The sequence below is a fragment of the Gopherus evgoodei genome, chromosome 12, assembly GCF_007399415.2.
Source record: "Gopherus evgoodei ecotype Sinaloan lineage chromosome 12, rGopEvg1_v1.p, whole genome shotgun sequence".
Taxonomy (NCBI): domain Eukaryota; kingdom Metazoa; phylum Chordata; order Testudines; family Testudinidae; genus Gopherus; species Gopherus evgoodei.
The window spans coordinates 38,578,745-38,593,661 of record NC_044333.1 but is presented as its reverse complement, the minus strand read 5'-3'; the positions used below and the strand labels follow the sequence as shown (position 1 = coordinate 38,593,661).

The 14,917-nt window shown below is 42.0% G+C and overlaps 1 protein-coding gene across 2 annotated transcripts in view; it reads right to left on the bottom strand.

Moving 5' to 3' along the window:
- Positions 1-14,917, bottom strand: part of BANP (BTG3 associated nuclear protein) — a 250,865-nt gene that overhangs the window by 113,130 nt on the left and 122,818 nt on the right. For both annotated transcript variants that reach the window (XM_030581415.1, XM_030581416.1), the window contains exon 8: positions 8,461-8,628. In XM_030581415.1, the coding sequence (XP_030437275.1) occupies positions 8,461-8,628 (168 nt within the window). The remainder of the gene's footprint in view (positions 1-8,460; positions 8,629-14,917) is intronic.

Below are 14,917 nucleotides of genomic sequence, written 5' to 3'. Positions count from 1 at the left end.
CCTTGGCAATTAGCAGCGAAAATTCCTGCTGCCCAAATGCTAAAAAGGTCAGCACCATTAGAGACACCTCCCCATAGGAATGGGCTGCTTTTTACCTTCCCCCCCCCATGGCTAACTGCAAGGGAAGGATTTTTTTAAAGGCGCAGGAAAGCAGCAACGAAGGAATGGTCATCTCTGTCCCCTTAATAAACTACATTACTTTTTACCAGGTGACCATGAATGATATCACTCTCCTGAGGATCAGAGACAGAGAAAAAGAAATTATGCTTCTTGAATGCCAGCAATCCCCAGGACCATACGTAGTTAGGCTTTGTCATGCAATGATACCCGATTACGTGCTCCAGGCATGGCGTGGTAAAGTTTCATACCATGGTGGACGGAATAAGGCTGCCCTGCCCAGAAACCTTCTGAAAAGGCTTTTGGGGTACCTACAGGAGTGCTTAATAGAGATGTCCCTGGAGGATTTCCGCTCCATCCCCAGACATGTTAACAGATTTTTCCAGTAACTTTAATGCCAGCTAATGCATGCAAGCCCTCATGGCAAATCAATCATTAAAAAACACTTGCTTTTAAACTATGTTTTTTATTTAAAAAAGTACACTCACCAGAGGTCGCTTCCATGGCTTCATTGTCTGGGCTAGTGGCTTGGGAGGGCTGGGAGGGTAATTCTGTCTGGGTGAGAAAAAGCTCCTGGCTGTTGGGGAGAATGGAGTGCTGTGTGGTCTCTGCCATCTCGTCCTCCTCTTCCTCCTCCACATCTTCGCCGTCCGCAATGGCTGAGATTACTACCCCCACCTCTGAATCCATAGACAAGGGGGGGGCTTGTCGTGGCGCTGCCCCCTAAAATTGCATGCAGCTCCGCGTAGAAGCGGCATGTTTTTGGCTTAGATCCGGATCCGCCATTTACTGCTTTTGCTTTCTGGTACGCTTGTCTGAGCTCCTTCACTTTAACTCTGCACTGCACCGAGTCCCTGCTATGGCCTCTCTGCCTCATGGCATTAGAAATTTTTTCAAAAGTTTTCTCATTTCGTCTACTGGAACGCAGTTCTGATAGCACAGAGTCTTCTCCCCATACTGCGATCAGATCCAATAACTCCTGTGTGTTCCACGCTGGAGCTCTTTTCCTATTCTCAAGAGACTGCATTGTTACCTGTGCTGCTGAGAGCTCCACGCTGGCCAAACAGGAAATGCAATTCAAAAGTTCCCGGGGCTTTTCCTGTGTACCTGGCCAGTGCAGTAGAGTTCCTTTACCTGTCCAGAGCGGCCACTGGTGCACTGTGGGATACCTCACAGAGGCCATTAACTTCGATTTCCGTCCACACTAGCCCTAAATCGATTTTGTAAAATTGATTTTAGGGTTACTCCTTTCGTTTAGCTGGAGTACAGAAAATGATTTTAAGACCCCTTAAAATCGATTTTAAGTGCCTTGTAGTGTGGCCGGGTACAGCGTTAAATCGATTTAACGCTGTTTAAATCGATTTAACGCTGTAGTGTGGACTTGGCCTAATCCTTGTCTCCCTCCTCAGAATATGCCATTCAGCAGCACTACCCACATCAACATGGATGGCTGCAGTTCAGCACATCCACCACACATTTCCACCACAAAGAAGGTAGTTAAGCATTTTAACCCAGTCATGTATTAAGCTCTCTTCCACACGGTTGGTTATTATAAATGTACAAATTAATTAGGGCCTGCATTTTCATCAAAAGCTATTATATAACAGCTCATTCACTGTGTTCTTAAAAGAAATGCCAGAACTAATAGAACACATTGGTTTAAATGATAGTGAGACGCGTTAGATATTTACCATTCCCAAATATAAAAGTATTAAACTATTACTTTGTACTTGCCGAGTTTTGAACAAGGGCAAGCCAATGTCCCCTACAGAAGAGAACGCCATTGTTTTACAGCACTTTTTAAAAGTACTAATAAGCATCCCCTGACTGAAACACACACACTGGGATTTACAGTTGAAAGCTATTCTGAGATTAATCAGCCCTCAGAGATGTGTGATTAAAAACATCACTGCATGCTAATTACCGGTATGTAATTCAGCTCTACGTTAGATCTTTTTCCTCATTAGTGCCTTTCATTCACTATATTCAAATAAAGATTCGGGTTCATCAATAAACTCAGGAGGTGGGAAAAACTAACCTAAAACTCAGGAAAACAGCTAATACAGAGACTATAGTAAACCCTCATGCCCAGCCCCCCTCCCAAGCCCTCACAAATATTTTTAAGCTTTTAAATGATGTTTTCAGAACAGCTGGGCTGCAATGCAGACAAACTGACACTGTGCGCCCACTTCACATATCAGTTGGCAGAAATAATACGAAAGAAAATACATTTTCAAAAGAACACAGAAATACTTTCTGCACCCCCACTAACACTTCCCAAGGGGATATTAAGAAGAATAACTATCTGGCAGCCAATGAGTTTAAACAGAGCTACAAAACAACAGTTATTTTATCACCTTGAACCTGGTGAAAGGGTCAATAAAGTTTTTCCACTCTCCATTACCTGCAATGCTTTCTTACAAGCTTAGAAAATGTGTTTCAATTTGTCCCTCATTATTTGGTAAACGTTATATTGCTCCCCACCCTAGAGTACTATATGAGCGTGCTGTATAGTTTATTTCCTCCAGGACACCAGGTTGCTTACACCTAGCTCTCGAGGGACTTGCAGTAGGGTGCTTCTACTGTGTGCCCAGCTCATTATATTCTCCTCTGAATAAAATGCGCAGTGTTTTGTTAGACAGCTGCTACCACAGAGAAAAGGGAGCAGCTCCGGCAGGCAGTGTACATGCTGTGCTCTGGTGTGATCACACTGAAATTGAGATGTGTTATGTTTCTGTGGGGCTCAGGGATCAAAGTGGAAGATTTTAAAATGAAATAAATATTCAGATTTTGCAGAATATTTCTCCCCAGATAACAGTTTTGAGATGTTTTAGCTTTTAAAGCCTTTGGGCCACATTGTGGCCCAGCCTAACGCAGATGTACGGGGAGCAAGGGGTTGTAAGGCTCATCCTCCTAATTGCGCAGCCTGCTCAGATGGCTGCTCCAGGCACAGGGAGGTAGATAAGTTGAGTAGGGCTACTAGTCCCCTCCCCCATATGCAAACAAGTAAATGGAAAAGGGATGGAGGAGAGATATGGACTGAGGGGAGCTAAAGTAGACTGGAAGCTCATGGGAATAATGAGGGAGTCACAATTCTGCCTGAGAGTTTCTCCTAGGGCAGCACTGTTATACACAACCCCACACTCGGGGCTAAGAGCAAAGGTCTAGCCCTTAATAAACTGACAGTGGCTTTTAAGCTGCCTACATTTTAGCAAACTCATTCAATTTAGTTAATTAAGAACATAAGAACGGCCATACTGGTTCAGACCAAAGGTCCATCTAGCCCAGTATCCTGTCTCCTGACAGTGGCCAATGCCAGGTGCCCCAGAGGGAACGAACAGAACAGGTAATCAAGTAATCCATCTCCTGTCACCCATTCCCAGCTTCTTGCAACAGAGGCTAGGGACACCGAAAGATGCCAAAAGGATATGTAAAATTCTAAAACTAATTTTAAAATGTGCTGTGGTAGAAGTACACCCAAATCAATCGTCAATACATGTCTCGTATTGAGCAAAAAAAATCAGTGATAGTCTCAGTTAAAAACTATTTGTTTTTAAAACACATATGTTATTCACTGAGATTTTTGAAGTTCAGTTCTTCCTTTCCAGAAATCCACTAGCTAAAAGACTTTTTATACAGCTGGCTTGCTAATTATCATCATCAGCAACAGAGAAAAGCTATTCAGGTTTAAAATGTTAAAAATATTTGGAACTGTATGAACAGCTAACCTTGACAGATCAGATCAGACTCTACAACATTCCAGTCCACATCAACAAAAACATGGCTGGAATATTATTTTTATTTATTGGTTGAATTATGCATTTGATTTAAACTGCTATCCTGCACTACGGACTGGAGTACTACCAAGTTTGGGGTGGATGGCAGTTAGCTGTATTTCAGAGCTGAATGGGATCTACAAAACAAACAGTTATTAAAAAATGTGTTTTCCATACCAAAGGCCATCGTAGGTACCTCAAACATTCTTGTCTTCTGTATGCATCATGGGAACCTGATTTGTGGCTGGAAGATAAAAGTATCTTGGACTCTAAACACATATTAAAGGGAAAATTTAGTGAATAGTAATATCCACCTATTGGATGTCCATGCTACTGCTCAACTATGATTTCTGCAGTAGAATAATTTCACTGTTAAATTCCATAATGGCAGTGTTTTATATATTATTTAACTATACTGTAGGCCTTCTTATGTGCTGCCACCTATGTATGAGACAAGCTTCCTAAACCTATTCAACCAAACCATCTCTCTCACCTCATTTACATCCATCCTAAAAACTCTGTCCTGCCATGAAGCCAAGGGGACAGCTATACAGTCCTTGAAATCTAACCACCAAGTAGTGATCAAACCAATAGACAAAGGGGGTGCCATCATAGTGCTCAACCATGACAACTACATTAACGAGGTCAACTGACAACTGTCGGACACCACCTAGTATAGGGAAATCAAAGAAGACCCCACACCACAATTTACCCAGGAATTTAAGGATATCATCAAATCTTTCCCCAAACAACTCCAAGAAGCACTCTACAAACTCGTCCCCCACAATTCCACTCCAAGGTCCTTCGACCAGGGAACTCAGGCAGGCCCATCATAACTGGCCATGGCACACTCACTGAAGAAATGTCGGCACTCATATAGAACCCATCCTCAAACCGCTCACTACACAAAGGGCCAGCTTCCTCCAGGACACAACTGACTTCTTCCGCAAACTCCACAATGTTAACTATCTCCCTCAGAACACCATCCTCACCACCATACATATTACTTCCCGATATACCAACATCCCTCACAGTGACAGCATTGCTGCCTGCCTCAAATATTTACAAGACAACTGTGACCCTCTACATTTCCCAGACTTGAAGAAGAGCTCTGTGTAAGCTTGAATGCTTGTCTCTCTCATCAACAGAAGCTGGTCCAATAAGAGATACTACCTCACCCACCTTGTCTTATGAAGCATTAAAAGAAACACAGAGAAACTAGTTTAAAGAAACTATGTAGATATGACCATGCCTTATTGATTAAGTCTGAGATATTACTGTAAACTTTGTCCTTCCTCTCCCACCCTACTTTTCTGGTCTGTTTATGACCTTCACTTATCACATCCTGTGAAATTTAGACTCTCTTTTTTACTTATTTGAGCGCACAAAAGTGTGCATTGAAAATAATTACTATTATTGTTGACTGTGCAAAGATTACGACTCCTGTTAATCACTGTAATACTCCACAAGAAACTGAGCTATAAGGCCACACACTCTTCAGAATGTTTTGATGACATCACAGTGAACACAGAAAGAAAACTGAATGGTTTTTGATGGCAGACTAATCCTGAGATGTACTTTTTATGTAAGTCATAGTCTTCCTCTACTGTGTGAAGCAGCTACCATACTTTACCTGAAAGGTGATGATGTTTAATTAAAATACACATTATATACCTATTTATATAGATCACTCATTGTACTTAGTCACCTAACAGTTTCTACAATTTAATTAAATCAAATAGAAGCATCTACACTTGACAGTCCAGTCCAGTCCAGCATCTACACTTGACAGTCCACTTGACAGTCCCAATGGCAACATTCGCTGACCAGCCAAAAACAAAATTCTAAACTAAATATCTGTCTAAGTAGGTGCACCTTAGTATGACGTGAAAGCAGTAATATATCAACTCCAGCAAACAAGCAGGATAAGAGAGTTCCATAGGTGAGGGAAGGACATGTATTGAGAAGACCCTGCAATCTATCATAGAATCTTAGATTATTAGGGTTGGAAGGGACTTCAGAAGGTCATCTAGTCCAACCCCCTGCTCAAAGCAGGACCAATCCCCAAATCCCTAAATGGCTCCCTCAGGGATTGAGCTTGCAACCCTGGGTTTAGCAGGCCAATGCTCAAATCACTGAGCTATCCCTCCCCCTTATCTCATAGTGTTGTATCCTAAGATCTGACTAAAGGAACACTTGAGCTTATCTCAACAGCTTGGACAAAAAACAGAGAAAGAGAGAGTTTCTCAGGTAGCTGAATTTCAGATCATTCAAGACTCACCTTAAATTGTTCCCTGAAGCAAATGCTACCATAAAAAGTTGTCTGGGTTCATATGCAACACTTTAAAAAGCCATATTTGACAGCTATGTTGTCATAAGTGTGAAATACAGACCTTAGATTACTTCAGAGCTGTAAAATACGACTTATTTTCCCTACTAGCTGGCAATGGGAATTTTGCCACATCCATTATACAGTGTATATAATAAGTAACAGATGCCTATGAATTATGGACCTGTAATTCAACCGAGGGGTTCCAGGGATGTCAAACCACAAAAGCAAAGCCTAAGTGGTTTATGTATTTACCTGAACACTGAGATGGAATTACAACTCTGTCATCCAAAAGTTATCCTCCCCCCCCCACACACACACTGCATGAATCAATTTTTTTAAAAAAAAATTCCCCTCTTCCTTTTCCTTATACTCTCATCCTGCTTCTTATCCTTTCCTTCCTGCTCTCTTTATATCTCTGCCACTCTTTTCAAATAGCTGCTGGAGAAGCTTCAGGTGAAATATACTACTGCTCCTACTTGTTCTTGGGATGCCATAAATGTTTTCAGAGCAGCAGTGGAGCCTGACCAGAGTTTGCTGCTTTTTGCTAACAGTGTTTTCATAGTTCCTGGATGTGAAGGTACCTGGTGGATTCACACAGGACCTCAAACTCTCCCAGGAAGTAGGATCAACCATGTTCTGAGGAAAACGTTAAGACACAGAAACCATGAAATCCATGGAACATTTCATCCACATTTATCAAAGATGGAGGCTACTATTACTGTCTGTGTCCCACCACTGGCAAAGAGGATCTCATTGCCCTGAAAGTTAAATGTGCAGATGTTTCAGTAGAACTTAGTCACATTCAGGATAAAAAGACATCTTTAAAGGCTATAACAGAAAGAGACAGAGAGAATGCAGTTTTTGTTTAGATAGGAGACTACTGCCCCTTGAGTTAATATAGTGGACTTTAGAGGACAAAATGCCCTCAACTTGCATCTGTGGGCTTTACATCTCACTGTTGGTCCTTTTTTCATCCAGCAGATTAATGATTAATAGCTTTCCATAATGAACTCCAACACTTGCTAATATGTACATGCTAATGTGGCTATAAGTCCACAACTATTGCATTTTGTATAAAGAACAGAGATTTCAAAGAGAGCTTCAAAATAATATCCCATCAATAAATATACCTTATGGTAACCATTATGCTGATTAGTTGTTTTAATCTGAGAATTCTGGAAATTATTTCAAGTTTCAGTATATAAAATTGTCCACTGAAAGCAGATTTTGACATTTTTGCATAAGATACAGCGGTTAGTGTTAACATGCAACCAAAAACTTCATGGAGGCAAGCAAATTTACTTCCTCTTCTTTGGGCTCACCTCCAAAATGCTGCTTTTAATATATGATGTACAAACACCCCACAACACTGCTTTTAATATAAGCATGAGCCAAAAATATCCCATGAGAATATTTCCTAGGTCAACATTTTTCATTTTATTATTGTTGATTCCTATATCTATGTGGAAACAGAGAACTGCCTACTAGATTTTTAAGGATAGCTGGTAAATATTTTGTGAACAAAATTAAACATGTCCTAATAAACTGTATGAACATACTGTGAAAAAGACTTAACAAGATTCATTTCTCTTTTATTCTTATTATGAATCTTAATCACAGATAAATATACAGCCCCTCTACTGAAAAAGCTTAACAATCTGCTTACCACGTAGTGGGTATGCTACATAATGGCATGAACGTGCACATAAATTATTAGTATATGAGGATTTGTATTTAAACAGCCAAAATTTTTGTTTGGGGTCAGGGGAGGGGTATTCAAACCAGAATATTATTGCAGAAAGAAGTTGAGACATAAGTATACAACCCATTGAAACTAGTATGTTTCTTACCTACTGAAATCAGTTAAAATTTTCATTTCAAAACAAGAACATATTTATTGACGGTTTGGTGGACGGCTTCCCTTCCTCCATCTCAAGCCAGAAACAAACACACACACACGTCTGTTCGTCAACATTAAACTCTACTTGCAAGAAAAGCTGCAATAAGCCACAGTCTTATTCCGAAATGATCACTTGAAATTTCATCATCTCTTTCTCAGTTTATATTCAAGTATAGATAGTACATTATAGCTACATAAAGATACTGCAATTTGTAGTGTCTACATATGAGCCTGTTGTAAATGTAGATTAATAGAAGCTAATTTTGTTTTCAAGTTTTTTGAAAGACAAATGAAATGTTTAGGGTAAATTTCCATTTCTCCAATGTTTCTTTTACCTGAGCCACTATAAGATGAAGAGGAAGGCGTTCGCCTGGAAAAACTTTTCACTGCAAGACTCTGGCCTCGCTGTTTTCGCCGCCAAGCTGTCCGGCATTTGGAGTCTATGCTCTGCTTGATCCGGTACCAGTCAGACTCTGTAATTCCAAATTTATAGAAAAGGTGACCTAGAAAGATGGGGGGGGGAAACACAAAAGAATAGGACAGAATATAAATCCATATTCTGTATGAAATGCTCTTATCTACATGGGGCTGCAAGGACTCTCACACATTCAAAGAGATGAAGGCATTATATGAAATAGCATCTGTTGAAAAGTGCCCAAAATCACCTCAAGGAACATGAGATGCTCGATGGCAGAGATTATCAAAACTGCAGTTGTGTGCAATTACAGCAATCATCACACGAATTACCACATACAAATCAAGTAACTGAAAGTATGCAAAAAGAACAGGAGTAATTGTGGCACCTTAGAGACTAACAAATTTATTTCAGTATGAGCTTTCGTGAGCTATAGCTCACTTCTTCGGATGCATAGAATGGAACACACAGACAGGAGATATTTATACACACAGAGAACATGAAAAGGTGGAAGTATGCATACCAACAGGAAGGGTCTAATCAATTGAGATGAGCTATCATCAGCAGGAGTAAAAAAACTTTTGAAGTATTAATTAAGATGACCCATAGAAGGTGTGAGGAGAACCTAACATAGGGAAATAGATTCAATTCGTGTAATGACCCAACCATTCCCAGTCTCTGTTTAGGCCTGAGTTAATTGTATCTAATTTGCATATTAATTCAAGTTCAGCGGTCTCTCTTTGGAGTCTGTTTTTGAAGATTTTTTGTTGCAAAATTGCCACCTTGAAGTCTGTCACTGAGTGGTTAGAGAGGTTGAAGTGTTCTCCCACTGGTTTTTGAATGTTGATTCCTGATGTCAGATTTGTGTCCATTTATTCTTTTGCGTAGAGACTGTCCAGTTTGGCCAATGTACATGGCAGAGGGGCACTGCTGGCACATATCACGTTGGTAGATGTGCAGGTGAATGAGCCCCTGATGGCGTGGCTGATGTGATTAGGTCCTATGATGGTGTCACTTGTATAGATATGTGGACAGAGCTGGCATCAGGCTTTGTTGCAAGGATAGGTTCCTGGGTTAGTGTTATCCAGACTAACACGGCTGCTACTCTGAATGTGTGCATATGATCAGTTGTGTATTTAACTGGCCACCAGTATATGCAATTTCCCAATTTGCATGTGCATTTGTGGAAATGGCACCATCAAGTTTGAGATGCACAGTCCTGAAAATTTGATAGATGAGTTGCTCCTTGGCCAAATGTGGACAAAACTATATTTAAACCTTCCCTACAGTCACAATTTCTAGAAAACTAATGGTGACTAGATGCCAGGACTAATTCTCTAACAAGACTGATATATAAGCTGAAGTGTTTTTTGGTTTTGTTTAATGGCCTTCTAGAGCAGTGTTTTTCAAAGTATGGGTCGCGAGTCAATACTGGGTCGCGGATTGTCAGACACTGACTGGGTCACCTTGATGATTCAAATTACAATGATTGTTGCCGCACAGCAGCTCTAAAGGGCCGCACAGCAGGGACCTGGAGAGAACAGAGGTAGGGGGTGGGTGGGAACTGGGGAGAGGAGCAAGCTGGAGCTTGCAGGGGTCCTGCGGGCCTCTCCCCTAGCCCCGGATCTCGCTGTTGCCAGCCAGAAGAGAAGGACCCTTTCCCTGGAACTCTGTGTTCCCTGCTGGCAGGGGGAGAGAGAGGCTCTTCCTCCAGAGCTCTGTGCTTGGAGCTGCCTGCTGGCAGGGAGAGAGAGAGGCCCCTCCCCCGAAGCTAGCCGCTGCCGGCAGGGAGAGGGCTGGGGGGGGGTCCACTGGCCCCAGCCCTGGGGCAGCCTGCCTGCAACCAAACTCCTCATCCCTGGCCCCACCCCAGAGCCTGCACGACCAGCCAGAGCCCTCACCTCCCCCGCATCCCAACCCTCTGCCCCAGCCCTGAGCCCTCTCCTGCATCCTCAACCCCTCATCCCTAGCCCCACGCCACAGGCCTCACCCCTAGACATAGCGCTCACCCTACCTCTCCCCTACCCTGGGCCACCTCCCACACTCCTTACCATAGGCTTACTAAGGCTAATGTCTAGTGTTAGTTATGTAAAGTGGGTTAAGCTGGAATCTATTGCAACATTATGATTTTATGAAAACTCTAGTCAACAGATATAATTATGTTAGGTCACGGGCACCAACAATTTTCTTCAACTGGGTCACGAGGAAAAAAGTTTGAAAACCACTGTTCTAGAGAGCTGATTCTTCAAAATCACCTAACTGTAAATTGCAAGATGAAGGAAGTGACCTTTTGAAGGTATTCCTAGCGCTATCAAGTCAGGTCATTCTAAGGAAGCTTTTCTACACTTTCCTAATATAGCCGTTTCAACAGATTATTTTGGTCTCCCCATCCACTGTGTAAAAATAAAATGATCCTGTGAGTTAAGCTGCATGAAGATTTTCCAGTGAAGCTCATTGGTTTGGTTTTGTTGCAAACACAATCCAGGTTCGCAAGCTTTGCAGTAAACATGTTTCAAGAGAAACAGAAGCAGCAAGCACCAAACACAGGGTTGTGTTTCAACTGTAACAGAAATGGGTTCAGTTTCCAGGACAGTATGGTTAAAAATAATGGGAAAGAAATACATAAGGCATTATTAGCATTTTCATGAGTTCCCAATACAACATTGCCAATTCTCACGATTCTATTGCAAGTCTAGCAATAGTTGGTGTTTTTCTTAAAGTCCCAGTTGCCTGAAGTCATCTGATTATACAGTAATCTCATCTTTCATTTAAAAAAAAGAAGAACAAGAAGAAGTTTCTAGCCCTCACAGTTGAAGAGGAAAAGTTTTAAAGGATAAACCCTAACGTTTCAAAAACTATAAGGCAAAAAAATATGTATATTATTCTTTAAAATGTTAATTCTGAAGAGCTGAGTCATGATTAAACTTTTGGGTTTGGCAATATTGCAATTAAATCCCATCTAACCACCTTAATGATGAAAGAGTCATGTTACAAAACCCATAGCTACTACTTAGTCCAATTTCTGATCGAAAATTGAGTTGGATGATTCTCCACTAAACCAATCAATATGCCCAGCAACACAGTACGGAGTTTCCAGTTCCTCTCAGCTGACTATGAGGTCACCCTAAATTCCTAGAATGGAAAGACAACCGTTTTTGTTAAACTAATAAAGCTATCTTTAGGCTTCCTTCGTGCTTTTTATTTTGTCGGCCTGTTCCCAGGGCTTTGCTAATTGTAATATATTTAGCTGAATATTCTATTCTAATAGGCTCAACACATAAACATTATTTTGAGTCTAAATTTCTGATTTTTAATATACAGTTGTTTCTTATGCCCCCTCTCTTGACACAAATTGTCTCTCTTCTCAACAACCAGCTAGTTTTACCGTCAAGCCTTCCATTAAGACCCTGATCCTGTGAAGTACTTAAACATGTGCTTAACTTCAAGCTTTTGTGTAGTTGCACTGAAATCATGGGGACTGCTCGTGTGGTTAATGTTAAACCTGTGTGTAAGTGCTTTGCCAGATTGGGGCTGAAACGGCTAAAATTCTAGATTCACAAGACTGTAAATATTATAACATTTGCTGCTTTCTTTTAATTTTTAAATAAATGGAAGATCTTGTAGAATTTCACTTATTCATATGCATATCTTACCACCTTTTATATATAATCTATCTGGTTTATTATATGGATTAAGCCATCACCATTTTTTTAACACTGGTTCTGTTTACTGTTGGTCTCAATTAGCTGCATATTTGTTTAAAGAGCAACCAGAAAATGAACAAAGGCAAATTCATTAAAGTCAGGAAAGAACTGGCATCAAAAAGCCCCTTACAGAAGCACTGCAAGCCCCAAAAGTTCTCACTGGCAACTGACAGCAAGCAAATATGCTATTTCGAGATTGTTTTACAACTACTACATTTTGCCTCAGAAAGGAGGCAGAAAATTGACTGAAACTATCTGTTGCTGTACAATATTTTCCTTTCCATAGGTGTCAGCAAAATGAAAGCACATTCTGTACTGTAAATACTGAGACCACATTTTTCGGAGTGTCATCTATTGCCTTGCAACCTAATATGCTGTATGCACAGAAATAGGTTTATAATTTTTTTCAATAACATCAGTTGCATTTTCACTCTGAGTATATCTCAGCTGCCACTATGTGCCAAAACTTTCCAGATAAGATATATTGTCACATACTGTGGCGATCACTCTTGTAACCCTGGATTTCCATATATTCTTCTTCCGTAGGTTCAAATTTCATTAATAAATACATTTAAACACTTCAGGTTGCACACTGCCTCCAGTAAAGGTAAATCAACAAACTGCAGGTGGATTCTGGGGTTGAGGGGAAGGGGATACACTATTTGGAATTGGCAGCATAATACAGCAGGGCAAGGTTTAAGTTTTACGAAGTAATTCATGGGACATCTCAGGCTAACTGTCACTTTATACAAACAGGAATCAAACAATATAAGCTGTTGGAGACATGATGATCAGAGCTGCGGCAAGCAGCTCATGCTAGGGGAGTCAGTGTTTGCATGCCAAGAGCATATGGGAACAGATGTTGTGTACTGGGGCTGTACATTAAGGATGCCTCAGAATTTGCCATGTTGATGAAGCATAGGAAAAGGAGGCCTCTCCCTGTTACAAACAGATAATGGATACATTTCACCATATCACCAGTATAACGGGTAGTAATACTGAAACACAGGAAAAAGATGAGGACATCTGTTTAGAGTGAAATAGCTCACAAATGAGATTTTGTAAATCATTGCACTCATAAGCTAAACAGGGGTAAGGAGGCAAGAAGCAGATTTTAAACTAGGAGGAGAGAACAGATTTTGGGCTCAGATTTTCAGAACCATGCATGCACATGTGCAATTAGATCATGCAATTCCTACCTAAATAATATGGTGATGGAAGCCCTACAAATGGTATGGACAGTCACATGGGCAACTAGGAAGGCCATCTTCCATGACAGGTATAGAATGTGACAAAGTTCCTCCTCTACCTGGTGGGTCCTGCGCTTATTGGCAGATTTGCTCACCTTAGTGATCTTCCCCACAGTCTGGGTCAACTTCGCCTGTGTCTGATCAGGAGTTGGGAGGTTTGGGGGGAATCTGGGCCCACCCTCTACTCCGGGTTCCAACCCAGGGCCCTGTGGATTGCAGCTGTCTATAGTGCCTCCTGTAACAGCTGCATGACAGCTACAACTCTCTGGGCTACTTCCCCATGGCCTCCTCCAAACACCTTCTTTATCCTCACCACAGGACCTTCCTCCTGGTGTCTGATAACACTTGTACTCCTTAGTCCTCCAGCAGCACAGCCTCTCACTCTCAGCTCCTTGCACCTCTTGCTCCCAGCTCCTCACACACACTTCCTCTCCTCTGGCTCCCCACTCCCTGACTGGAGTGAGCTCCTTTTTAAACCCAGGTGCCCTGATTAGCCTGCCTTGATTGGCTGCAGGTGTTCTAATCAGCCTGTCTGCCTTAATTGGTTCTAGCAGGTTCCTGATTACTCTAGTGCAGCCCCTGCTCTAGTCACTCAGGGAACAGAAAACTACTCATCCAGTGACCAGTATATTTGCCTTCTACCAGACTCCTGTACCCCACTGGTTTGGATCTGTCACAAGAAGTAAGTCGCCAGAGGTTCAAATGGGGGTCTCGTTAGTCTGGAAAGGACCAGGTTGAGGTCCCAAGCTGGGACCAGTTTTCTAACCTGCGGGTACAGCCTTTCCAGATCTCTCAGGAAATGCCCAACCATGGGGTTGGCAAAGACGGAATGCCCAGCTGCTCCTAGATGGAAGGCAGAAATGGCTACCAAGTGCACCTTGATCAATGATGCTGTTTCAAGTACAGTAGGTAGTCCAAGATGAGTGATATAGTCGGCCTGCATTGGAGGTGCGCAGCCCTGAGCACACCAGATTGTAAATCTTTTCCACTTGGCCAGGTACATGGCCCTGGTGGAGGACTTCCTGTTACCAAGCAAGACCTCCCTAACAGGCTCAGAGCACATGAGTTCCATGGAGTTTAGCCATGAAGCTTCCAGGCTGTGAGATGAAGGGACTGGAGGTCAGGGTGATGAAGCCGACCATAGTCTTGGGTGATCAGGTCTGGGACCTTTGGCAGTGTGATTGGGGTGTCAGCTCCAGGAGTGTGGTGTGTCAGTGTTGGTGAGGCGACGCCAGTGCCACCATTATGATTACCCCGTCTCCACAGATCTTGAGCAGGACCCTGTGTACTAGTGGGAACACATACAGCAGATGTTCCATCCAGGGGAGGAGGAATGAGCCCACAAGCAAGCCCAGGCTGTGATTCTGAAAGGAGCAGAATTGCGTGCCCTTTCTGTTGCCTCGTGTGGCAAACAGGTCGACCT